General features: G+C 37.4%; 2 protein-coding genes across 2 annotated transcripts; one reads left to right on the forward strand and one right to left on the reverse strand.

Moving 5' to 3' along the window:
- Positions 1-101: 101 nt before the first annotated feature.
- Positions 102-3,046, reverse strand: LOC128264891 (ubiquitin carboxyl-terminal hydrolase 30 homolog). Its single transcript, XM_053000602.1, has 4 exons — positions 2,760-3,046; positions 1,434-2,701; positions 677-876; positions 102-613 (listed from the first exon to the last, which is right to left on the reverse strand). The coding sequence occupies exons 1-4, from the start codon at positions 2,839-2,841 to the stop codon at positions 496-498; spliced, it is 1,668 nt and encodes a 555-aa protein (XP_052856562.1). The 5' UTR covers positions 2,842-3,046; the 3' UTR covers positions 102-495.
- Positions 3,047-3,458: 412 nt separating this feature from the next.
- Positions 3,459-8,339, forward strand: LOC128264894 (T-complex protein 11-like protein 1). The gene is made up of 6 exons (XM_053000606.1): positions 3,459-3,744; positions 4,721-5,230; positions 5,540-6,024; positions 6,096-6,396; positions 6,462-6,628; positions 7,302-8,339. Exons 2-6 carry the CDS (start codon positions 4,968-4,970, stop codon positions 7,568-7,570), a joined length of 1,485 nt encoding a protein of 494 aa, XP_052856566.1. The 5' UTR covers positions 3,459-3,744; positions 4,721-4,967; the 3' UTR covers positions 7,571-8,339.
- Positions 8,340-26,430: the final 18,091 nt, after the last annotated feature.

The raw sequence follows: 26,430 nt of genomic DNA on the forward strand, positions 1-26,430 counted from the left end.
GAAAGCAGATTAAATATACAATTATTATTTTAAATTATTTTAATTTTCTATTAAAGACATTAAAACCCTCTAACCAAAGACCAAAGTAACTAACCAAAGTATTTTTGCAAATTTTTATTGAACATCTATCCTACAGAAATAACGCGCAAACAATTATTGGTAGTTATGTATGTATATTGCTAAATACAGACAGCTAAAAGCACGGTATGAATTTGGAATTCTTAAAAAATCTTAAATGCATCGATATAACAAATGAAGAGTCGAGTTTTCTCTGACGTGAGGGGTGTCGCAATATGCAGTATGCAAATATGCAGAGACCATTACATAACCCCGTCGAGTATAGATCAGATCGTGGGTTCCGTACATAAATAAGTTATATATCTATATAAATGTGACGCGTGTTCGCTATGGCCACCGTTTCGACAATAAGTATTTAGCTTTGGATTTGCATCACATCAAATGTTGACTAGGATGATCCCGATGATCCTGTCCAGACTAGCGTAGGTTCAGCTGCCTTTGCTGGCCGCGATCGTAGAATAGCAGATAGGCGGGGACGCTCAACACCTCGTCGATGCTCACCTCCCGCACAATCGTATCGGATGTGTAGAACCATCTGCGGGAGTGAGGGAAACTCGTGTTTATACATGGATTATACGAAAAGTACTGACCAACTCACCTATGTGCATTCCGCAGCGAACCACGCCTGTAGGTCACAAAATGTCCGCTGTTCGCCTCGCCCGAATGAACCACCACGGCCAGCAGGCGATACAAATTCTTGGGGAACATCGTGCCGAATCCCTCGCCGCCGCCCACGCCATTGTTCATCGGCAGGCTGGTGGAGTATAGCGACATCGTCGAGCCCCAGGGAGTTCCAGCCTGAAAGCAAGAAGGAATTTACCAAAGGTTTGCTCAAAAAAGTAGCTTTAAGGTATATTTTTATAGGTTAGTAAGTTAAAACCTAGTTTTATCGAGGTTATAGAATAACAAAACGCTGTTAGATTACCAGAAAATATAATTAACAACTAAGTAATCTATCAACTGATTAAACAAAGATTAAATAACAATAAAAGAATAATAAAATTGTAATTACGCAATCTACAAAAACTAACCGATTCTTAACTCAAAATATATTTAAATTTGTATATTTTGAAAATTCTATTTGCGCAAAATAGAAAGAGAAACCCAATATTTTTTGAGATTTCTGGGGGTTTTTGTAAAAATTATTGTTTATAAACATGTAATGTTAAAGTTGTATTATAACAACGTTCTTCACTAACATTTAATGGATAAAATATCAAAGATTCACATCAAAATGCTTTGATCTCAAGCCATTAAGATTGAACTAATGCATATAATTGCATTATGTTGATGGATTTGTAAGTCTTTTCCAAACATTTAAGAATAAATGACTTAAATCTAACTAAAGCTCTCACCTGGCTGTTGAGATGCGGCTGGACGAAGCTATATGGTGCCATGGAGAGGCTCTCGGGGAAGTGTACGTAGTCCTGTCGCTTGCACACCTGCCCAGTTGGCAGCCACACCGTCCGCGCCACATGGATGCACAGGCAGGCTGGCAGTTTGGCGAACGTAACCGATTTGGTGTGCGTGGTCGTCTCGTTGCAGGAATCGCACTTGACATCGCTCAGATCCTCCGATGTGATATAATCGCTGAGCAAATGGCCCAAACTCAAACCAGTCCTACGCTGCGGCGGCAGATTGAGGGTGATGCTATCGAACTTGTCATACCGCACCGCCGACTTGGAGCCGCAGCCATTGCACACAATCTGGGCACCCATGGCGCCCTGAAACGGATGCGCCACCTGGCTGGGCATCATGTTGGACCAGATGGACACGCGTCCGGGTCCGCGATGCAGACGCTCCAGTGAACGACACGAACTGGACACGCGGCGATTGAGGTTCTCCTCCTGTGATTGTGGATGTCGCGGTCGCGACATACGCTCCCCGCCCAACGTGGGCGTGGCCAACGACTCCAATTCACTGGCCAGCGGAAAGCCAAAAGGTGTCCCGGGTGAAACAGCGTCCAGGAGCAGGGAGCCCAGACGATCGTTGCCCTCGCGCTCGCAAACGGAGGCCGGTGAATCGGGCGTGTGCGCCTCGGAACGCACCAATCGCTGCAAACTGGTGCTCTCATCGTACTCCATGTTCAGGAAATCGGTGAGCATGGCACTCGACGGCCTGTTCGGTTGATCGCCGATCCTCTGGCTGGCTCCTAGACCCGCTGCCATGGAGCTAATTGGCCGGAAGCCACCAATCGGAGTGGCTGTGCCGGCAAAGCTGCTCGTCTCATCGTTGTCCGTGGGCAGAGCATCCGATAGACAGCCCAAGGGTTGTGGGCGTATGGCCTCCTCCTCGAGGGAGGACAATAGCACATGAAACAGCTCGTGGGCATCGTGCTCCTCCTGCGGAATGACCCAGCCCAAGGCATTTAAGGCCCGCAGCACCGCGCCCGGGGAGTGGGGATCCCCACGCAAGGTGGCATGGGTGCCATTGACCACCTCCAGGGTGTTCAGCATCGAGGTGATCAAACTCCTTCGATCCGGTGAGGCATTATTGTACAATTGCAGCCAGGCAATGAACTGGGGACAGGCGGCCATCGCCTGGAGCAGGGTGTTCAAGAAGCAAGTCCTTCCGAAGTTGTGGAGTCCGGCAATTTGACCGCGTCGTTGGCGCAACCGGGAACCTGAAAATGTGAGCGTTACGGGAATACTATTTCGGGGGTACTATATTGGTCCACTCACCCGAGGGACCCCAAAAAACAAAGGCTCCCACAACGGCGGCCACCGTAACTCCGGCGGCCATCAAAATCTTTTCGCTCTCCATGGATTTCCAGTGGTTTTCCGGTGCCAAAAACCTACAGCATGGAGGCCGAGTGTCCGGGAACTCCTGATCCCGCTACAACCAAAAACAGAGCACCGTTGCCAAAACGAAAAAACTGGTAAATTTTGCCCGAAAAATTTTGTGTCTGTTCGTGTGTTGTAAAGTAATTCGATTCTCAATACCTCGCAACACTGGCACACGGTGAAATTATCGATATCGTTGCGGGACGAAAATAATTAATCAAAATTTTGCACTACGTCTGTGTAGTTTTAAAATAACAGTTAGGGCTACGAACATTGTACAAATAAAATACAAAAAAGCTTTTGGTTGCCCAAGGCACGACACATAACTTGTTCTGCTTTTGGCTTAAATATCTATTAACAATTTGTGATATGCCTGTTATATTTGCTCATATTTTATAAGTCACACACTACATTTCTCAGTTCATAGCTTTAACAATTAAACACCTATTTTAAAGTGGTGTACACCAAAAAGTTTTCATTTTAATTGTCTATAATAATAATAGTCTGCGTTTTAAGTTTCAATTTGAAAGTAATTTTTCCAAATTTAAATAACCTTTCGTGCAGGCTATCGATATCGAACTTCGATAGTCGAACAACAACAGCTGTGTTGGAAAGGCGAAAGGGGAATGGAAAAACAAAGTAGACACAACAAACAACGTTTTTAAAAATTGAAACGGAAAAACATTCGGAAATTGGTTGTCGTTCGTGACAGTTGATAAAATTTTCATCAACTCGGATCCTGGGGGTTTAAATTATAGGGAGCAAAGTCAAGTGGAATTTAATTGCAAAATTTGTGAGTGATTGTGAAGGGTGAATCAGCTGTGGGACAACAAATTTATTAAGATTCTGGAACCTTCTCGTTGGTTTTTGTTTCATCTTAAACGTAAGTAATGGAAATGGATGCTTTTTTCGACCCACTTTACCCAGCGTCCTTGTGTCCATTTCCCAATTTTCTCAGCTGAGATGTGCTGCGCAATAGGAAAACCACAACACAAAATAAATACACACACATACACACTAGCTTTTTTTAATCTGTTTTCTTTGCTGCTTTATTGCGCTGTTTGTTTATGTCGACCATTCGTTGTGCAATTTGCTCTCATTTCCCGCATTTAATTTTGGAATCTGTGCCACGCTGATCGCCAAATTGCATATTCTAGAATTTTCTAGAATATTCAAAAGTGTTGCATTTCAACATTTATTCAAATCTCTCGTTTTTTGTCTTTGTTTCTTTGTCCCACACACACTTGTTTGGCATGTGGGTGTGTATGTGTGCGAGTCACGTTTAACGGTTTTTCCTCGTGTGTGTTGTGTTTGCACAGTGGATATTGCCTAACAATTATTGCGAAAGTGAATGTATTTCGAACCACTATTTTTGGTGAAGAAATATGTATGTATAAATAGATAGATTCAATGTCAAACATTTTTTGCTTCTTAATACAAAGAAAAATACATGTTTTGATATTTTTGAAATATTCTTTAGTGTTGAGAAACTTTCAAGTTTGAATTTTGAAATATATACACAAATAATGAAATTTGTTATAGAACATTTCAAAATAAAAATGTTTGGTTCCAATTTAAAGATAACCGAATCTCATATGAAAAATCAAGTTTTTCGATTTTGAACTTCCGTACAATAAAAAATTTTAACTTAAATGTTGTTGATTTGAAAAGCTAAAGAATATTATTTCGCTACATAATAAGCCCCAAATATAAGCTTAAAAAGGCGATTTTCAATAACGATTTCGAAGTTTCTGTATTCGGAAATAATTTTAAACAAAAGCCCTACTTTAAGTTAAATAAAAAAATGACTTGTATCAGAGATCCACTGTATTTGAAACCCCCTTTTGAACACTTCCCAGGCAAACTGACCCCGAGCCGAGCTTCATCAACGACCTCGAACAAAGAACAAAGAAAGCGCGACTGCAATTGCCAACTGCCATTGCCATATTGCCATAGAGCCATATAGCCATATAGCCACACATCCATATATAACTGGCTCTAACCAGTGGCAAAAAACAAATTCGCATTTGGTCAAAACCAGTTGCTGCAGCTGCCTAACGTCGCATTTCCGCCAGAAAGGCAGACAACAAAGAGTTGGTAACAAACATGGATGCCCAGGAGAACAGGAGCGGACAGTCTGGTGCCCGCCAGGATGAGCTGGAGGAGCGACGAATCCGGACGGACAGCGAGAGCTCCGTGGACAGCATGACCCGCTTCGTGCTGCCCAGCCTGGATGGCACTCCGCCGAAGATCGTCACCATGGACGAGGTGTCCAGCATGTTCAAGAACCTGCGGAACATGGAGCTGGCCCATGAGATAGCCCTCAATCCGGACTTCAAGCTGCAGACGTACGAACCGCCTTCGGATAGGTAAGACTACCAATCAGATAAATACCATGAAGTCATTGTTAACAATGGCAATATACATAGATAAAAATATAGACACTTGTTTCATATATTTTCGCCGAATGAATAAAACCCAAAAGAGGGGATACCAATTTTACTGCTGCTTTTAATTTTATAATTTTGATATTCTATCAGACAATATAATGTATAATCCTTATTATCATATTATGTTGATAATTTATTAGCCTTACAAGCTATATTTTAAAATTCAAATTCAAATTAAATTTGTATTTCCTAATGAATATTAACAAATTGATGTTTACCTTTCCACAGTTTGGAAGGATCCATCAAGAAGATTATGCACAAGGCCTTCTGGGATTTGCTGCGCCAACAATTGGAACGCCAGCCGCCCTCTTATGACCAGGCCATCCGATTGCTGGCCGAGATCAAGGAGATGTTTCCCCAGATGCTATCGCCCAACAATGAGCGTGCCCTGGGCCACATCAACGATGTGCTGGATGCTGCCGTAATCCGCCAACAGGCGGAGCGGGGAACCATTGACTTTCGGTCGTATGCCAACTTTGTGATCAAAATCCTGTCGCGATCCTGTTCGCCGGCCAGAGACGATGCCGTTGCCGCTCTCCTAGAGATCGACGACGTGGTGGACACGTTCCGGGGAATCCTTGAGGTGATGACCCTAATGAAGCTGGACATGGCCAACTTTATGCTGGCCCTGGCGCGCACCGAAATCGCCGCCAATTCGGTGCAGTACGAGAAGGAGAAGTTTAGCAAGTACCTGCGCGAGTTCCATGGAAATGGTGGGTCTTCGAGAACCAGCCTAAGAATAGTTATGAATCTGGTTGATAACTTGTAATTGACTTATTTCCAGCTGGTTTTCCGGCCACTGAGGACTGGCTGCAGCGTCATCGTTCCGGCAGCAACGTGGATGAGACCATTTACAATGCCTACATGCAGCTGATTGACTATCCGGCGGACAAAGAGTTTCCGGAACTGTTGCGCATCGACAAGGAGCGCTTTGCCGGCCTGAGTTGGCGTGCCCAACGCTTGATCCTGTGCGCCTCGCTCATCTCCATTGCCCAGAGCACGCCCATCATTTCGCAGCGTCGCGAGAATCGCATCAAGCTGTCCCAGCAGCTGGACATCATTGTGCAGGATGTCAAGCACCAGGAGTGAGTTCCCAATGCCTACAATAATATAATCATCATATAATTGTAATTGTACTCTTATTTGCCAGCCAAGTAGCCACTGCCATTGAAAGCTGCTACGAGCAAATACGCTCTTTTGTGAACAAGGCCCTGGAGCAGGAGAATATGCCGGCGATGAGCGATGCTGACCAGGCGGCGCTCAAGAACCAGGTGCTCAAATTGGCCAACAAGGCTTCGCCAGTGCCCAGTTTGATGGGTGAGTTGTTGGGTCAGGTTTCTATGACCCATATCAAGTCTATCCCATGTATTAAGTAGTGCTCATTTATAAGGTTTTGCAGTGGATGGCGTGGAAACTTATTAATAACTTATTGGTTATAGTTATATTTATTAAATTGATTTGTATAAAAAGATTTAAGTTTGCAAGAATTTTTAAAAAATGCAATATATTTGTACGAATATGTGGAATAATTTTATACAGTCTACATAACTTATTTATTTTTACAATGTCATCTTATAGTAAAAACTAAGAGCTAACAAAAATAGTGGTAAGAGCTATAGCAGCAAGAGGCCTTCAGCTCATAGAGTGGTTTAGTATTATATATTATCTTCTTTTTAGCTACTTATAGTTTCATAAATATATACATTTTCTGGTGAATTAAAATACCTTACGTATAGTTTAATAATCTACATTAATATGTCAATGCAACTTTTTTTTTGATTTATTTAAGGGTATAAATTTTATATTACTTAAAAGAATAGTTATCTTGTCTTTTTTGTCCTCTACTGATATGATTTGTATTTTTTTATGTTTTGAAAACCGACTTGCATAGTGATATTCACTCATGTTTTTATGGGAACTCAGTTAAACAATTATAAAGATAGTTACATATTTTTTTCTAATAACAACACCTTGTTAATCCCTTTTGCAGCCAAGCGATTGGATGGCTATGTACGCGTGACCCTGCGCTCCAATGGCAGCATTCCGCCGCCGCCTGCTGGTTTCGTGGACTTCCAGGAGGAACTGGTTGCATTTATTGCCTCATTTCGGCGTCTTGTGTCCTACAATCATGCCGTTTTCGGGGAGCACTTCCACCAGCTCCTCAAGAAGACCATGTCCGAGGAGTCGCAGGCGAATGAGGAGGCTATTCGCGCGGGAAGTGGAATGTCCGCTGGCCAGGCTCAGACTGCCAAGCCTTAGGCAGCAAGGAGATGATGATTTGCCTCTTAGGCAACACACAATATTAGCTAGCATACAACACTCAGATACACCTGGAAACGAGGGAAGGTTGATGGAGGGGATCTAATGTTGAGGCAACTACCGAAGTGGCAGAGTGGCAGTGTGGAGAGCATCTCCCTGGAACAGGAAGCGAGCAGGATTCTACGTTTCTCCCAATTTCGCTGATGATTTTTCATGTGACACTCGCGTAGAAATTTTGACGTGCACACCCGTAACCACCAAGAAGAACACCCAAAAGTCCGAAGGCCTGCCATCACACACACACATCCCACCCGGAGAACAAAAGAGGGATTTCATTTCCGGCGGCCAAACAAAAAAGGAAGGACGACTGTGCTAAGGCATCTGTGATAACCAAGAACATTGAAGTTATGGATAAAATCCTTTTGTGGGGCTTTCCATAGCGGACTCTATTGTGTGTGCTCCTCATTTAACTTTGATCGGCTGCAGGTCTGATGCGGCTATCGACCAATCATATTTTTAGCCCTCTAAATGAATACTTACAATATAGATTATATATTATATACATGTCTACCCTAAACCCCCCAACTAATCTTATTTTTTAGACTCCTGTAAAACGTATGATTGTAACCCCAACTGAGTTTAGTTTAATGGTTCTATTGATCCGTGGAGATTCGACTGCGTGAATCGTGCGGGTGAAAGGCAGCTGGCGTGCATAAGTATATACATTTATCTATTTTACCGATATTCAAAATAGAAAATACTAAAATTATTTGTTTTTAAGGTTTTTTATTGATAGAAGGGCAGATATTTTAGTTCTAAACAATACGTTGGTCATATCCTGTTGTTTCTTTAGTTGTGAACTTTGATAGCTTTGTTTTAAAATAAATGTCTATTTGAATTGGTATCTCAAAACAATATCAGCGATTGCATATTTTTCAAATTTATATTAATCGAATAGTCGCCAGAAGCGGCCAGATCATGAAAACTATGTGAGTCGTTTCACAAAAGTCCGCTAGATGGCGCCTGCTTTTAAAAGAAAAAATTTAAGTAAATTATAGCAGAGTTACCAGATCAAAGAAATAATAATAAATAAATTCCAACAGATGGCGCCACACAACGGTTTCTAAAAATTTAAAGTTTAAACGTTTTGAAAAAGTAAACTTCATTGTTTTCTTTGCTATCACAAAAGTGTAGTAGTTGTTTTAATATTTGAATACAACACTTAAGCCACTTAAACACTTTCGGCCTACAAATTTTCCCTATTACGTTATCTTTTGTTTTTTTTTTGCCCCTGTTTGATCACTATATACGTATAAACTCATTCATATATTATTTAGAAATCGATATCACGTGAAATGAGTAATTTCAGGGCTAAGCACATACAAAATCTCCTCTAAAATCCCCAACTCGACCACGTTATCAAAATTATATTTATCATCATTACTTTATTAAGTTCATTTCCTCTTCTTTACCAAAAAACAAAAAACTAAGCCAACCCAACAATATTACGCAATCCCAATGGCAATCTTATCGAGGGAACGGAACGGAATGGATCGTTACCATTACCATTACCATTACCATCGCCGTTAGCCAGTTTCCATGACGTTGATAAAGCAAAAAGCCAGATTAGATTAACAGCCCGTTCTGTTCTGCCTGTGGTTCCCTTTTCTTCTGACCCAACAACTTTTCCCCTTTATAGCCACTAACACATATTGTATACTATATATATCAGAACTCGATCGTATTTATGGTTTATATGAGATATGGTTTTTTTTACTGGGGGCCATAACACCTGAGCTGAAATTGGAGATTGTCAAATGTTTTAGCTGTAAAGATTTTTTTTGTACTAAAAATGTAGTTCTCAAAAAAACATTGTTTTAAGGATTGTTATGAACAAAAATATATTTATTTTACTAAAAACTATATATTTTTAATTAATATATGTTTTAAAAATCATTGTGCGTCAGTTGAAAAGACGTAACATTAAAACTAACAATAATTATCGCAAAATGACGCAGGTTGGAGAAATTGGATAAGATAGGCCCTATATGGTAGACACGTAGTATCATAAGACCTGAAAATAGCAAACAAGACACGATTTCGTTGATCAAGGTAATATTTCATATGGCATCTGTAAAGTTTTTTATCATCACAAGACATTAGACGGAATGCTTTTCCTATCGCTATACAATACACCCCACCCGCTTTCCCATTGATCATTATTGTCAACCGCTGATTGACTGCCGAATGGAAATCGAATAGAACCACAGACCTTGAACGATCATTGCTGATATGATATGAAAACAGCGTCAAGGGAGTTACATGAAATTGGAAAAGCAAAGAGGAAGAATTCTCGATTGAATTGTTTCAAAACGAATTGAACCAAAGGCCTGATAACTAATGACTCGACCTTCGATAATTGGGCTAACCATACATAAAAAAATTACATTGATATGTGCTTTGGTATAAGATTAAGTTTTAGCTTTTAGAAAATTTAGATAATTGCACTAATATAGCTCAAAGTTGGTTATCAGGGGGGTGGCAAGTTGTTTGCGCCAATAAGTGTGCTACAATTTGAATAAATGGCCATTTGATTAGTTTAATAAGACTCTGATTCCATATGCAAATTGCAGTCACAGGGGTCAAATTGGTTGAAATAAGTTAGTTACGTTATTATGTGGATTTTATCTGAGAACAAAACATAAAAGATAATTATATAGAACATTTTTGACAGTATTTGTCTTTGATATTTTATATTTGATAGAACAAAACCTGGAAAAATAGAATCCTTTTGTGGATTACCATTTTTATGGGACTTTAGATAAATAAATAATCTCAGCTTATTATAATGAATTACAGATTGTATATGTATCTGAAAATGAAGGAACACTGTAGGTATGTCCTACGAATGTGCTGGAAGCGCCTCTTAAAGCTCTTTAACCTTCATGATGGGTAGTTACAGAAGGTCGGGTCAAGCAGGGTTATATATACTTTATGTACTTACATATATATATATATACACAATTATATTTGCAGAGAGAGAGAGAAAGAGAGCGGCCGGCAAAAAAAAAAGGAACGCAAGTGAATATTTGCACGTGCTTTTTGTGAGAGCGGCGCAGGCGTTTTACCGTTATTTCTCTGCAACTCTCTTTTTGGGGTAAGTTTCCCCTGAAATGCGGCGAATTCTAAGAGAACCACCACCATTATTATTGCACCGTTAATCTTATACACCACACCCCCGAATCTACCTTTCGCCAGAAAAAGAGAGATAGAAATGAAAACAGCTGCAACTGATGATAATGATAATGATAAGGATATGCAAAAACATACATATGTAACTTTAAATGTCTGATTTAACCTTTTGAACTTTGACATTGCTGCTGTTTTAAGTGCAAGATTTGTGGGTTGGAATTTGCGCATTGTAATAAGGATTTGTATAATCTACAAGATTCTACATCTATACGTACATAATGTGCAATGCAAAGATAGACACATTTACTATAAAGAACAGCTTCTGCGCTCTGAGTTAGTTTTTCCCGCCTTGCAATTCTCCTTTTGGCCTGGTGAATTTTAAATTTCCATGCCCATTTTTAGACACAAAACAGTGAGAGCTAATATGGACTTTTACGATTTTTCAAGACTCTGTATTATACATATATTTTCATATATGTATGTATATGTTTTATATTAAAAAACATTGACAATTGGCTTTTAATTTCAATATATTTAAACTGTTTTACAAGATTTAAGGAAATCTATTCTCTCAACTGCTACGAACATATTCGAAAATAAGTCTGTGTAAAAAACGCAGTTTTGAAATACACTTTTGAGAGTTTAAAAAAGCATATTTTCAATTATTAATTCCTTTCCTTCTATAAAACAAACACAAAAGTCGATCTTCCTTGACCATTTTACAGCCATGTATAGATAAATTACATTTAACCAGCATATTTGCCACACACCTTTAACCTCCCGTTTCCCATTTCCATTTCCACTTCCCGTTTTTCCATTGAGCCATAAAATGAAGGCAATCGATCACTTTGCATTATAAATCAATGCGTTGCTGGAAAATGGTAGGGGAGCTAAATGGGGATTTGAATGGAAGGTAGGGGGCAATCAGAGAGCGGCTTCGACAGCATAAAAACGAAGAAAGAGCGGCAGAGAGAGGAGCTTCGGCTGTTGCGTATAACCATATTTGGCATTGCATTTTCCCAACTGCAGTTGTGTGTATATGTTTGTATATGTAAATATATGCTGTGCTCTCATGCAAGAGAGCACAGCGAGAGGGATAAAGAGACAGATGATAGGAGTAACAGAAGGAAATAATAAAAATAAATTTGAACTTGAACTTCCCGCTCCCGTCTCTGCGTTTGTGTGTGTAGCCAGTGTGTGTTGAGTCCACGCCCCCGCCCAAAAAAAAAGCCGGCGACAAACACACCCAAAAATACAGTAAAAACCGCCAAAAACCACTCTTTCACTTGCTATACTAAAAAAAAATGATATAAAAAAGAAAACATAAAACGTACGACATAACATTTTTCTTTTAAATAGTATAGTGATTTTTTTAATATTAATTTTGAAATCGAAGGATGTTTATAAACTAACGTTCGACTTACAATATTCCCACTGTACTTGCAAATACGTTCCATTCCACTCCTTTTTCTTGAGCAGGTTCTTCTTCTTTTATTTAAGCCCCGATAATGGAAGGAGAATTGGTTGCGAGTCTTATGTACATACATATGTATGCATGTATGTATGTATGTATATTATTTTGAATCGATTTATGAAGCGACGTCTACCTGCTAAGGTCCTCCGAAGATGCGATTTGAATATTAACGATCTTCGATCGCCGGCAAAGTGTATAATAATTTCTCATTTCGTTTTCAACTCCATTTGGTTGCTTTTCCCTTTTATTTCTCCCTCTTCTGCAATCTGCGTTGTGAGCGGCATTCGTAATCGCCTCCGTTTCCGTTTGAGTGACTGATCAAGTGTATATAACAATAATATATGTACATATGTATATTTGGTATGGAGATGAGTTTCCTCTGACAGTGTGACCAAAACTATTGAAAACTCATAAAAAGAGTGGCAATAACAATAAAATCAACGTACGTAAACTCCAAAAACATATAGAAAACATTAATACTTATCAATATTTTGGGTGACCTATAATGATTAAACGACAACAAAAGTACTTTAAGAAGTATATGTGATAGCTCTTAACTAGTAAGGTCGAACAACCAACTATTTCTTTACCAGCTATAATCATAAATCAAAGCCAATAAATCTTACAATCATTAACAAATTTACCAATTTAATTGTTACCAATTACAAGTATTTTTCTTGTTATTGCACTTTACAGTTGCAACATTCTACAAGCATTCTTCACCGGTTTTCCCTGCTTTTGTATTTTCCTGGTCTGAGGTTGCTCTAGATCTAAATACACCTGAGAAACGAGAACGTCTCAAGGGAACATATTTTTACCGCCAGCAATCTGGCGATATTGCTGTTGGTATTGGAGTGTTATTGTTGGTTTTGTGCGTGCCACTGATAAGTTAAGCGAAACCAGAAGAAAAATCCGATATGTGTAATCAGAATAGTTGTTTTTTTCACCTTGATACAGAAGCACCTGACTGTTCTTTTAGTCCATAAGCACCTTGTATGGAATTTATAATTATATACGTGTATTTTCTGTGCAATGGCTCATTGACGTCGAGTGCAACCCTTTGATTTCCCCATCTATTATACCATTTTCTTACGCTCTTACTTTTACGATTTTCTGTTTTATTCTTTCAATTGTTCCGTTTATTTCCTTGCCTTTTTTGGCTTGGCAACGGAAGTGTTTGCCAGCCACGCCCATTTTTCCACTGTCATAAATGAACACCCTCCTCAAGGCAACGCGGGAACAACCGAGTCTAAGCCCTCTGTAAACCATCTACTTTCAACCCTAGATCGTGTCTAGATAAAGGAAATAAAGCTAAGGTCCGAGCCATTAAAAATTAAACAAATCAGATAATTCAGTTTTTATTTATAAATTTATGTTTTAAAAGAAATCTGGGATTAAGACAAAACTATACTAAAACTGACTCATTATAATCTGAAGAATAAGCCCTGGAAGTTCTGAATCTACTTGAGATACAAAAGTGTTTCCATATTTTAAGTGATATATTACAGATATTTTATGGTGTTATTCAGAAGGGTTAACGACTTCTTAGAGTTTAGGGTCGAAGTTCTCTCCATTCCCACTTTGAATGCAATTTTAAAGAGTTTTCGAGAAGGGAAGAACCACACAAAAAGAAAAGAGGGTAGGGCGTTGTATACTTGACTTTATCGGGGGAACGCGAAGAAAAGGCCTCTTGAGTTGTGTTATTTAATGCATTGGCATACACACACCCATATTTGGAAATTGTATCTGCAGTGCATATGGGTAGCACATTAATTCCACTGTTTCGTCTTATCTGTCATTTTGGGCGTACATATTTTTTTTTTTTTTTTGGGAGAATCCAGTCCGGAAAGAGTCCGACAGTATTATTCTTTTTCAGGCTGTGGGGAGTGATTAGTCAATGGAATTGCCACCACCAGTAATCAGCCATGCCCAAAAACCGAACCACCAAAATTAACAACAGCTGATTTCACCCCCGAAGAGATCCCTCACCAAAATGTTGACCCACCATATAATATTCAACTATTCACTGCACCACGGAAAACCACCCACCCACCGAAAAATCCAGTGGCGGGTGTCTGGGGTTCAAGGTTGAGCCACTGCGGTGCTACCCTCATTTTGGCAATGCCAATCCCATAAGCAGATACACCGAGAGAAATATAGGCGATTTAAAATTAATTATTCCTTGGATGTCTGTCAGAAAATAATTAAATATGATCTTGATAGAAAACATAACTAAGCACTTGAATAGCATGAAATCTTTCTTAATCTGTATAAAATATATAAAAGGTTTTCTTAAAACATATAGAACATATCATTTTAGACATAAGCTTAGTTGATTCTAGCGAATGTTTCCAAATAGTATGAAAAGTAGCTGCACTTCTTCCAGTGCATGCCATCCCAAAAGCGATCCCAACCCTGAACTGTCTGTTGTCCTGCGCATTCCCATTTGGGGTGGCAATTGTAAGGGCACCCACCCCTATATCGTATATACCCTACCCTAACACCCTATGTCCTTTATATCCGGGTGAATCATTCTACTGCTGCTTTTATTTTTCTTTTCTTTTATTTTTTTGTTGCCAAAAATTTCGCAGAAAGGGCGCAGCACGTGTCAATTTCACAAAATGTTGGAAAAAGTACCCAAAAAAGAAAAAAAAAATAAAGATTGCAAATCCGTGATGAGTCATGGGCTTTGATTTTGTTTTATTTTCATGAAATTGTTGAGATAAATGCATTCAGGCAAATTGCATTCCACTTTTCGTTTTCTTTTTTCTTATTTTTTCTTTTCGTTTTTTTTTTTCCAAAATGCTGAAATGGAAATGCAATTTGTTGCGGTCTGTTTACAGTCTCCGAAAAGCGTGATAAGCGAATGCATCCATTAGATACATTGTTTCTACGAATTAATATGGTTAAAACAGACCATTAAACAATTTTAAAGCCCATTTATATTTGCCTGTCTGCTCTCTTCGCTGAACTGTGTGTTTCCCTAAATTATTCATTCACTAATTGCCTCTGTGATCTCATAGATGAATCATCAATTGCTGAAATTCATTGCAATCTATTGGGCATAGAATCACAGATGAGAAATTTCCAGATATCAACTTTGATACATTTTTTTTTTTTACTTTTAAAGAATGTGTTAGCCTTTAGAATGTAGCATTAAGATAAACCCAAAAATAGTTTTTGAAATATTTCCCATAAAGTTATGTATGTTTAAAGGCCCATTAAACATCACACAAAAATCCATTTAACCATATGCAAATTTAAGAGAGAAATTGGAAAACAGGAAAATGGGGAAAATGTTTGTTTAGGTCGGTCTGCAATATAGCTGGTAAATTGAGATGCTCATGCAACCAACGAGAGAAAACCTTGTAAACAAAACCCACATTCAGATGGCTTTCCGCAACCGTTTTTCCAGATGGTTCCTATTTGCTATTTGAAATCTGTTTTCATAATATGTTTATTAATCATTTTAAGGGAATTCCAATCAGAATAATATGTAAATCCTCTTACCTCCATGATACTAAAATTTCCAAAAGGTTCTAAAATTTGAACGCTGAGTTAGTCTACGGAAACTGACGATTAGCATTAGCATTTTGAAAATGTTTTTGCGGAAATATCTGATTTTGCCAATGGTTAAATTTATCCAATCTTTTTAGATCAGTGTCACAAGCTCGTAAGCCCCTTTCTCTCCCTCTCCCTTCCTCTTACAAAGTGCAGCGGTCATTCAACGGTATTCCAAAATGACTTTCGCAAAAATTTGCCTAATAATTGAACACTAAAAATAATAAAAAAGGCTGTGTTGCTGTTGTTGCATTTCTTTCGGCGAGCGTTCACTGAAATTCTAATTAGCTAGTGAAAGTTATGTTCGTCTTCCTCTTTCCCCCCCCTTTCTTTTCGCATTTCTTCCCTAACCGTTAACCGCTTTAACTTGATCTTCTTTTGTGGCATTCATGTTTGCCGTTTATTTTATGTGAACAAACGGACGGAATATAACGAATTTGGCCATTCAAAATGCAAGGGGAGATTCGTAGATAAATGCCCAGTCGAATGAAGATTTGAATGGCCAACGGTTTGTCAGTGGATAAAAAAGTTACCTAATAGATCGGACCCCTTACGTACAGATATGGGCGTTACTTGTAAGGAAGAAGGGCAATCTAATATTAACCCCCATTTTAGTAAGTCTTTGGATCTAAAAATATTTCTTATTTTGAAACTCTTTACCCTTCCTATGGCGAAAATCTTTACATAGCTTATACGAACGGATTTCCATGTTGCAATTGCTTTATATTTTATAGTCTTGCCAAAAACACATCAACAATCAAATGAGCAACCAAGTTATGTGACCAAATTTGGACAAATTATACAAAACGAACACATGGACATGTGTTTTTCAGTGATGTTTTGGTCGATTTCCTGAGATAGTAAAACGCCGGATGCAACTCCATATAGAACACACACATATCCCTAAAACTACAGGTGAGGGGGTTTTGGCTTTGGGGATTACGAATGGCTACGCCTACATACATACATACGTTCTTTGTATGTATGTATGCTATCCATTGTATATGGGCAACATTTTGAGTTTCCGCTTTTTAGTTTGAGTTTTTTTTTTCAAAAATTGTTCGTTACATTTCGGCACTCTCACACAGAAACACACACACACAACATCATCGATTGATCAAAACAATTTGGTTTTGTTGTTTTTGGACATTTGTTGGATGTACATTTTTGGGATAAAACCGATAAAAGCTTCGTTTTTTTGTTCGGTTTCCATTCAAAATGCCAACGGCCAAAAACGGGCAGCGACAGCTCAATGTCAATGGCTTTAACTTATGTACATATATCTATAGTATATACTATATAGTGTATATGTATGTATGTATGCGTTGCTGGAACCCCAAATAAATTATACGAAATTAAATAAAAAATGCCAAAAACGTTGACATTGTATATTGTGTGTGTTCGTCTGCCGCTCTTTCTCTTATGTTTTTATGTCTTTGGCGAATTTATTTCGATGTCATTTGTACGCATTGAAGACCCTTAACTCGTCTGGTTTCATTATCGACATTGCGAAAGTGAAAAGTCACCCAAAAGTCGAGTGAGAAATATTGAGATATTTGCACAGTTCTTCTTAAATTCCTCCGTTAACAACTGACTTTCATTACGGAACAAAAAAAAAAAAAAAACCAAACGAATTTTGTGGGTTCTGTATGTGTGCCTCCATTTCCAGGCGGTCTATAAACCGTTTCTTCTACTATCATTTGAAATAGTTAAGTACACTTGAGGATAGTTATGTAGATACAGGGATTAGCGAGATAAAACTTTCTGATTACAAAAATAAAGTTAACTTTTTCTAATTAGATTTAAAATTGTCAGTGTTTTTCCTTGAATTATCTTCACAAGTTGCACTAAATAACCAATTTAATAATATTTAATTAACTTTAATATTTGCTGCATAATTTATAATTATCAAATAGTTGCTAAGGGCATATAAAGAGATTTTTTTCAAATTTTTATCTCACAAAATAATAACAGAAATTCTTGTTTGTGGTGCTAATATTCGTAGCCTGGATGTTAACTCAACTTTTTTGCAGCTGGATTGTTGGTGGGAAACAAGTTTTGCTTTTTTTTTTTTTGGATCTTGAGCCGCTGCTTTTGCTTCTGTTTCTCTTTCTGCTTCTGTTATGTTCTTTCCTCTTTTCCCTCCCCTTTTTTCTCCATCGCTTTTCCATTCTCTTTCCAAACGGCCTGGCAATTTCAAACGTAACTGTCAACAATGGGCGGACGGTTCTTCAACTTTTTCTCCTTCTTCATCAACACTCACCCAAAGCATTAAACCAATTTATGTTTTCAAGAGAATTAAAAATAACAAAATTTATTTCGGATATTGTCATTTCGTCAAATCGGAACCAAGCTTAAAAAAAAAAAAAATATCTAAATATCAGCCACACATTTTAATCTTTTTTTTTATAAATATTTTTTAAAGATTTTTTCTATTTAAGTCCTAACTTTTGAGAAGTGTACTTTTTCTCTGTTTTGTTGTTGGACAGGTGCTTGTTTTTTTTTTTTTTCAAACGTTCGCCAAACGGTTTCCGATGATCATGGCCATTATCATCATTACGATAGCAACGATCATCGTCTTCATTTCTTGGGATGTTTGTGTGTTTTTATGCTAAACGGTTCTCCCCAAGCTCAATTATTTATAATTTTTTCGTCCGGAGCGAGATTTGGTTTATATTTTTATTTTTACCCATTTCGTGGGTTTACCGTTCAACCCGTTTAACTTTTGCCCATTGTTGTTATTTCAGTGGGTCTTGTGTTTATGTGTGTTTTTTTGTATTTTGTTTTTTTGTTTATAAATCTTGTTTTTTTCTCGCCGTCATCTTGTTTATCCCTCGGATTTCGGCAATTTTTTGTTGCTGTTTCATATGCAAAGCAACGCCAACCAATAAGTGTACTTTACGTTTTTCGATGAGATGATTCATTCGAAAAACATGGAATCGACTTTGACCTGGACGTAAGTCGAACCTGTGACTCATAGGTAGATGCAAATATGTCATTCAAATGTTTCGTAGAATGACTAGGCAAGATTTACAACCTTTAACTCATGTGAAACTTGAGTTAAATCAAGGAAAAGTTTGGATTGATTAAAAAAAAATTGCCATAACAGTAAATCAAAATTGTTACTAAGTTTCAGAGTAAGAAAAACTTAAAAAATTAGCCTACAAATAAATCCTAAGTAGTTGACTTCAAAAACACTACTCTTTCAAATATCTTGTTTTCCCACTCTAAAAGTCGACCCACTGTCATCTGAAATTCGGATGACTCACGATCTAGTTGGACATCTATAGGGTAAGCTGCGTCATACCTGCATAACATTTTAGCTATCACCCAAGATCGGCTATAGTGATTTGAATCGGTCAGGTGCCACTATTTCTGACTCAACTTATTTTCAGTAATCGCCAGGGCATATATATATATACAAACATATTTATTTTTAGCACATTCTTATCAGCAATTTAGTTAATCGGGCTATTGAAAAAATACACAGTTTCACGCACTTATATATTTCATTATTATTTATTGGCTGTTGGTAAATAGTAATGGGCCTACGTGTCCATCACTATATTAGTGTTTATGGCCCTGATAACAGAGCGTTGGGCGCCAACAAAATTGTTTTCCAATCAACCCGCATAAGGGTCAAAAAAAAAGAAGAGGATAAGGGCTAAAAGATAATGGTATGAGCAATAAGTGACAGGGTTTATTCCACTGATAATGCTAATTTTTGGATGCTAAGAAAATCATGCGGGAAACGAAGGCATTTGGTATTTACACGATAACTTAATTTGGAAGAGCTCATACTAAGATTCATTAATCAAAAATGTATTTACCAAAACAAAACTTTTTTGTCCATTGACTAACTAAAATAATAAACAATTGTAAGCCTTGGTCTTATAGATAAGAATACTTTGCAGCAATGTTTTGATGACTAATTCAATACGATAACTAATCTGAGGAAAAAACTTATTTTTATCTTTCAGTAGAATTCAATAAAATATTGACCTCACAAGGATTACTCACTTACTCAATATTTGTAGGCTCATTGAGACATACAAATATTTATAAACGTTAGCGCAACATTTATTATTAATTTTATTAAAAGCAATAAGTTTGCAATAACACTTCCCAAACGAATCGTAAAATAAACTCCAACCCCCCACACGATTCATATAAATTAAATTATTTTCACAACCCAAACGTTAATATATCATTTATTATTCACCAAAACCTGTTTGCAAAAGTTCTCTCAAGTTCATTAACAGACTGCATTAAGATTTGCAACTAAAATAACTTAGGTATACAAGTTTTCGTATGCAGTTGAACTTCTACAGCACTAAATTATAATATGACTTGTACGACAATTGAGTTATAAAGAATTTTGTACTTTTTTGTACTTACTTTTTATGCTTTTATTTAAACGATAAGCAACCAAACGAATGGTTATAAAACGTTGGAATTAATCAGAGAAACATAAAAAGATAACATTAGAGGAAATATGGAACAGTCTCAGTTATTGATTAAAAACACGTCTTTAAATACAAAAATTGATTTTTATAATAAGGATTTATTATAATTTAGCAATTTTAGTAAACAGTGTTCTCTATTTTATAGGAATTTTAGGAACTTATTTTCTTAAATATATTATACATTGTGTACTTGTATAGGTGAACTGTATTAAGGTATAAAACTTATAGAAAAGAGCTGGAGTTGGATTATAAAACTTGAACGGGACGTAAAATGAGTTCCTTGCATGTCACACCCACTGGAAAGGGGCGGGGCTGGATTTAACTATCTGCTTGGCACGATCTGGAAACTAAGTACCCCGAGCATTATGCTGAGTACCCGATTCGGAGCCTCACGCAATGTTTTCCGCTTTGCGCTTTCCGGCTCAATCCGGATTCCGGCGGAGTTGCGTTTATATCTGCCGGGGATCTGGGCGTGGCCGGTCCTGGATGCACACACGTGTGCCAGTACACACCCGCAAGCAAAAACAACAACAGCAAAAAGCAAAGCTCACGTGTGCGCTTTTCAATTTGTTTAATTAGAGGTAGTAAGCCCAACAAAAAAAAAAAGCATCTTTATTTGAATTTTTCATTGTCGGCTATGTTTGGTGTACCCTTTTCGAAGGGCAGGCATTATTGAAAGGGTTAAAAGTTTGTAATTATATTATTTTATATTTTAACTACGATTTAGTGCCATTGTGTTGTGTAGCAGATTGAAAGCAACTATACTAACTCTCTTTCTGCTAAAATAACTGTTAAGAAACTTGGTAGCCTTATGTATTATAAGATTTAAGGGGATCGTGTATACTTTGGTGACTCAAACTACTATATCTTTGATAGTAGTTTGATCTGAGAGGGTATTCCGGGCTTCGGATCCTTCTTCGTCTTTTAATTTTTTTTTTTTCTGTTTCGTTTAATTGACGTTACAACGCCCAGCTGATGGCAGTAGACCGCAGCGGGCCAACCCTGTGAACAGCAGAAGACAACAGACAATTTCAGAACCCCAGGCCAACCGGGAATGGGAAGTGGGTGTGCGTCGATGTGGGCCTTCATACAATAATACATTGCACACTCGCCATGTGTACATATAAAATGTATGAGCTTGCCACATGAAAACCAGCATACACGCATATATAGAAAATTTCATTAAAAACCACTTTTAGGTTTCAGTTTTTTGCAACCCACATTCTTCGCTATATACAGTGGAGACTGGTTAAAAAATTACCGGCCCACAACAAGTCCTATATGGTAATTTATAGCAAATGTACATTATTTCTAATATTGATAATAAATCGTGAGCGAAATCTATGTAAGCTATATGGTTAAGTTTTAAGTTGTTATGTGAATGTACTTTTAAGGCAGAACCCACTGTAAATCCGATCTTGCGTAGTTACTTCACCATGCAAATATGTTGCTCTAACCTTATAAATACAAGACGTCGACTGTGACTGCGGCAGAGGTTGTTGTGGCCCTGCTTTGGACTACGCCAAAATTAATGTAACAAAATACGCTTAATTTATGTGCATATAATTATGGGTATCCCGCAAAAATGGATCACGAAATAAAGATAGTTATTTTTGGAGTCTTACAGAATCCAGCAGGAAATTCGTTTCCAAATTTGTTGATGATAAAGATTTTAATATTTTTAAGAATATAAACTCATACTTGTTACTACGTTAGTTTAAAGCGTCAACTTATTTATAATATTTTAAACGAAAAATACAGCTTTAAATAAATGTTATAATCTTAAATCATAACGAAAATATACATGTTTACAGTTTTAGATCAATATTCTTTTCCTTTCTTTAAAATATAGAGTTCTCACCACCTTAAATGCCTTTTCCTTTCTGTCTCTTAAGAATATCTAAAAAAAAAAGGATATATGTTTCAAACAATTTTATAAGAATAAATCTTTAATAATACTTCATGATACACATATTGATGGTTCTTTTATTTTACTTCGTTCTCACCACCATCAATGCCTCGTCTCCACTGCCTCTTAAATTCCGAAGACTGATTACAAGTTGTTTCTGCCGCTGTAGACCTCGGCACCCACGTGAGACAGAGCGACGTGTGGTTTTCGCTACTTTTTTGCCCACATTTCTTTCATTGCCAGCTTGAAACGGCTTTACTTGGCGCTAATCAGATGCGACAACAGCAACAAAAAGCACGAAAACCAGCTGCTGCAGCTGGATACAACAGAAATAAAGTCTCGCCAAAGCTGACGCCGCAATAAACAAGTCAAGAAAGCAACTAAAGAGTGGAAGTAGACAGGTGGAGAGATGCGAGGGGACTGTCTAAAAGTCTGAGCTATGTGGGTACAGTTCGGTTCGAAATGGTAGTGCTCTCTTATATTTTCGAATAAGTAATTGATACACTTGAAATTCTGGTTTCAATTTTGTATATGTGTGTACAGAAAACAATTAAAAAAAGGCTACTGATGGGAGGTTATTGGCTTTTTTTTAAGATCATGAAATAAATCTGTAAAGCCTAAATTTTATATAGTAAGTTATGGTAACTGTACTGTTAAACTAAGCCTGTTTATATATATAAATATATTTTAGTGTCTATTACTTTGCCCGTTGCTATACTTATATCTTGCACCTTTCAGACTGAGAGGCTGGCACCTTCTGCTCTCCCTATAATAAGACTTGATGGGCGTGAGTGTAGTGGCTGTCTGGTGCCCAACTAAATGACTCAATGAAACTTTTTTTCTTTTCGCCCTGCACAGTCAACGATTTTATTGAGCAATTGCCATGAGGCAGAGGACTATAAATATACTTAAATATGATTGGAAGAACACACACAGTCCAGCGTGTTTAAATTGAAAATTGTTTAGCTTAAAAACTTTAAAGGCAATTGTTATTTAAAGCTTAGTTTAACATTATTTTAACAATAATATTAAACACTACGCATATTTTTGAGGTATTATTTGATTTTTTGACTTTATTGAAGAAGTTTGACTGTGGCAAAAAAGTTCAAGCAATTTAACCAGTTCACTCAAAGTTCACTTGCATATATTTATTAGTAGCAATTTGTTTTTGAATGAGCTAAACATGATAAGTAATAATTTTAGCTGCAGCGAAAAAATCAGATGATCAGTTGGAGCCACAAACAATTTTTTCCACTGAAAAAATCGTATCTTAAGATCTGGTTTTTCTTTAGTAATCTCTTAAGATATGTTTTTTTTGTGTAGGCAGAAGCAGCTGAAACTCGCACCCACTGAAATCGAGTGAAATCTTGCGAAAAGCACGCAAAAATCGCAACAAACGAATGAAAAAATAAAAACCCAAATGAAATACGAAATAATTCATATCTTTCACTTTCCCGAAGCGTCTGCAACTCCCGCATTTTCAGACATTTTCAGGTGGGCGTAATTGCGACTCGACGACAGGTGCAACTATGTTGCCAATGCAGTGCGATGGGCAATTAACGGAGCAATTAGCAACGCCGTGGAATTCGGCGATTTAGCATTATTACATTAACATAAATTCGTGTTGGCATTTATATCACGGATCGCGCGAAAGCAAGCACGATTAACTCCGCGTTGTACTATATACTTACGTCTTGATTATTTTGCTGCACCGCATACAGATTTCTTTTGGAGCCCAAGATGTTGTTACGGTTTTCAGGTAAAAACAGCAGAGGTCAGAAAATAAGCATTTTTAGTTTTTAAGATTTAAGATTTTATTTGACTTAATATTGAATTATTTGTACAGTGCATAATATTATGATCTTGAAGAGAATTTGATTTGGTAACTCTACATTTTTGGTAAATAGTTCATATAATCTGAGATTTACAGATTTAAATAGGTTTGTGGTGAGCATCATATGGCATTAAAAGATCCTCTTTGATATGTCAAGTATATTCTTAAATGTAAATTTCTTATAATCGTGTCTATTTCACATTATTTATTTAAACACGACAATCTTTCATGTGATAAATATAAACAAATTAATAAAAACCTAAGTTATAGTGGTACATTTTTGGACTGCGTTGCTCTCCAATCCTTAGCTGAGATTTCTTCAAACGTTTTTTCGCCTCGTGGGCTAACTAACCGTCCATGGCCTTGGGTTTTCGGGTGCTTAACTCCCGCAACTCGAAACGCACGATCCAAAACTCGCATCCCCGCACTTTTCACATAATGTCTGTGCACGCAAACTAATTAAGACGGCAATTAATGGCTATATTTTTTTTCCAATTGCGTTGCGATGCCGAAATGGCCAAAAAGCGACGGAGTGAAAATGTATTTGCAACTTCAAGTTGACCAAAAGCGGTTGACTGCAATGCCAGCTGGTTAAATAAAAATAAAAGGAAAATAGGAGGGGGTGGGGTGGCAACCCTGGCAATGCGTGCATGTTAATGGCAAATGGCAACCATGATGAAAATTAATGGAAATGGAAGAAAACAAATTAATTGCGAAAAATGTACGAAAATTTTCACATTCAATGACCTTGACAATGGCTTTGGCCCAAGTCGCTTAACTTGTTTATTTTATTTTATTTGTTTTTTTTTTTTTTTTGTGTTTATGTGTGAGTGTAGAAAACGTGACGAGTTACGTACTTTTGGAGAAAGGTCGTTGATCATGGCTATATGTTGCTGTTTTTTTTAATTTGTTTTATAGCGGTTTCAAAGTCAACATCAACGCGCTGTTTTTGGCTATTTAAGTATTTCTAGTTTCAATACCCCCCTCTATAGCTTGTCGTTCGAGCCAAGGTTAATAATACCTAAGCCATTGGCCTGGGGAAATTTCTTCGATTTTTTCCGCTGCCTTGCCAAAATATAGTCAAACAAAAGAAAAAAATTAGTCGAGCAACGAACTTGAAAAGACCAAATAAGGCCAAGAGAATTAAGATCTTGGGCTAAAAAGCCCAAGGAAGTTTCTTAAGCGTAATATCGGAATATAATGTTATATGCAAATATATTATTTGTATTCTGAAATAACAAGAAACTTTTGTTGATTTAATTTTGAATAGAAATGTGAAGGAGAATTAAAACAGAATAAAAAAATGCATCCCATAACAACTAATAGAACACTTCTTTTTCATTCCCAGTGCTATCATTTTTCCAGCTCTTGTGTTACCTGTTATGTGGCCCACAAACCAAAGACACGTCTTATGGCCATTAAAGCTGGCTGCTCAACGCTAAATACCAAATACATAGTAAATGATGATCTTCGGGCGGAGGAGAACTAGTTGATAGCTCTCTCGCCAATCCAATGCTATCTAACCATATTCGGATCAATTCGAAGCCAATTTCCATCAGACTGCAATCGTTTCCATTCTCGGCTATATGTTTTTAACCGTTAGCCGGGGCAATTTTCAAAGACCCGTCCACAAAGATAAGATTGTGTCACTCGCTATCTTTTTTTTTCTTCGAAAAAATCAAGAAAGAGAAGAACTTGGAATTTCGCGATGACGTCGGCGAATATTTTAAACATAAACCATGAGAATTAGTTTTATACAGTAGAACAGCTGTGAATAAATTAATAGGGAATTTGTTTTTATATCATTTTGTGTTTAAGTAAATATGTAGCTTAAAATCCATTGGTAAATCTATCATCCATAAACAAATGTAGGCACAGTTTGATAACCAAAAATTTTAGTAATTTTATTATTAATTTAGGATACTTCCTTTTATGTAAAATTATAAAGGACTTAGCAAAAAATTATAAAAAAAATAATAATAATTAATAAATATTATTTTAGAAGTGGTTTTTTTCACTTAACGATATCGTGTCGTATTTTTTGATTACATTTATTGAACCTTTATTTTTTGATCATGCTCGAATTTCGGAATTTTTCCACGAACAGAGTGCATTGTTGTTTTTTTGGAACATTTGCAATTTTCAGTCTCTACTCTTTAATTTCAGTTTCTTAACCAAAAAGAAATAAAGCCAAAAAAGCGAGATGGCGATGATACCAAATGCGGCAAAATGGAAGGAGCGGGGGCGCGGCAAGGGGGTGAGGGGCGAGCACAGGATGGGGGTATGGGTGGGGCATGAAGGAGGCAGAGGGGCTGTGGCTGGAAGCGACGTCACCAACATTGGAGCCACTCCTTTGACTATGTGTGCGTGTGTATTCGTGTGCCTGTGTGCGTTTGTTGTTTTCTTTTTATGCTGGCGCTCTCT

This window comes from Drosophila gunungcola, unplaced genomic scaffold (assembly GCF_025200985.1).
Source record: "Drosophila gunungcola strain Sukarami unplaced genomic scaffold, Dgunungcola_SK_2 000084F, whole genome shotgun sequence".
Classification (NCBI taxonomy): domain Eukaryota; kingdom Metazoa; phylum Arthropoda; class Insecta; order Diptera; family Drosophilidae; genus Drosophila; species Drosophila gunungcola.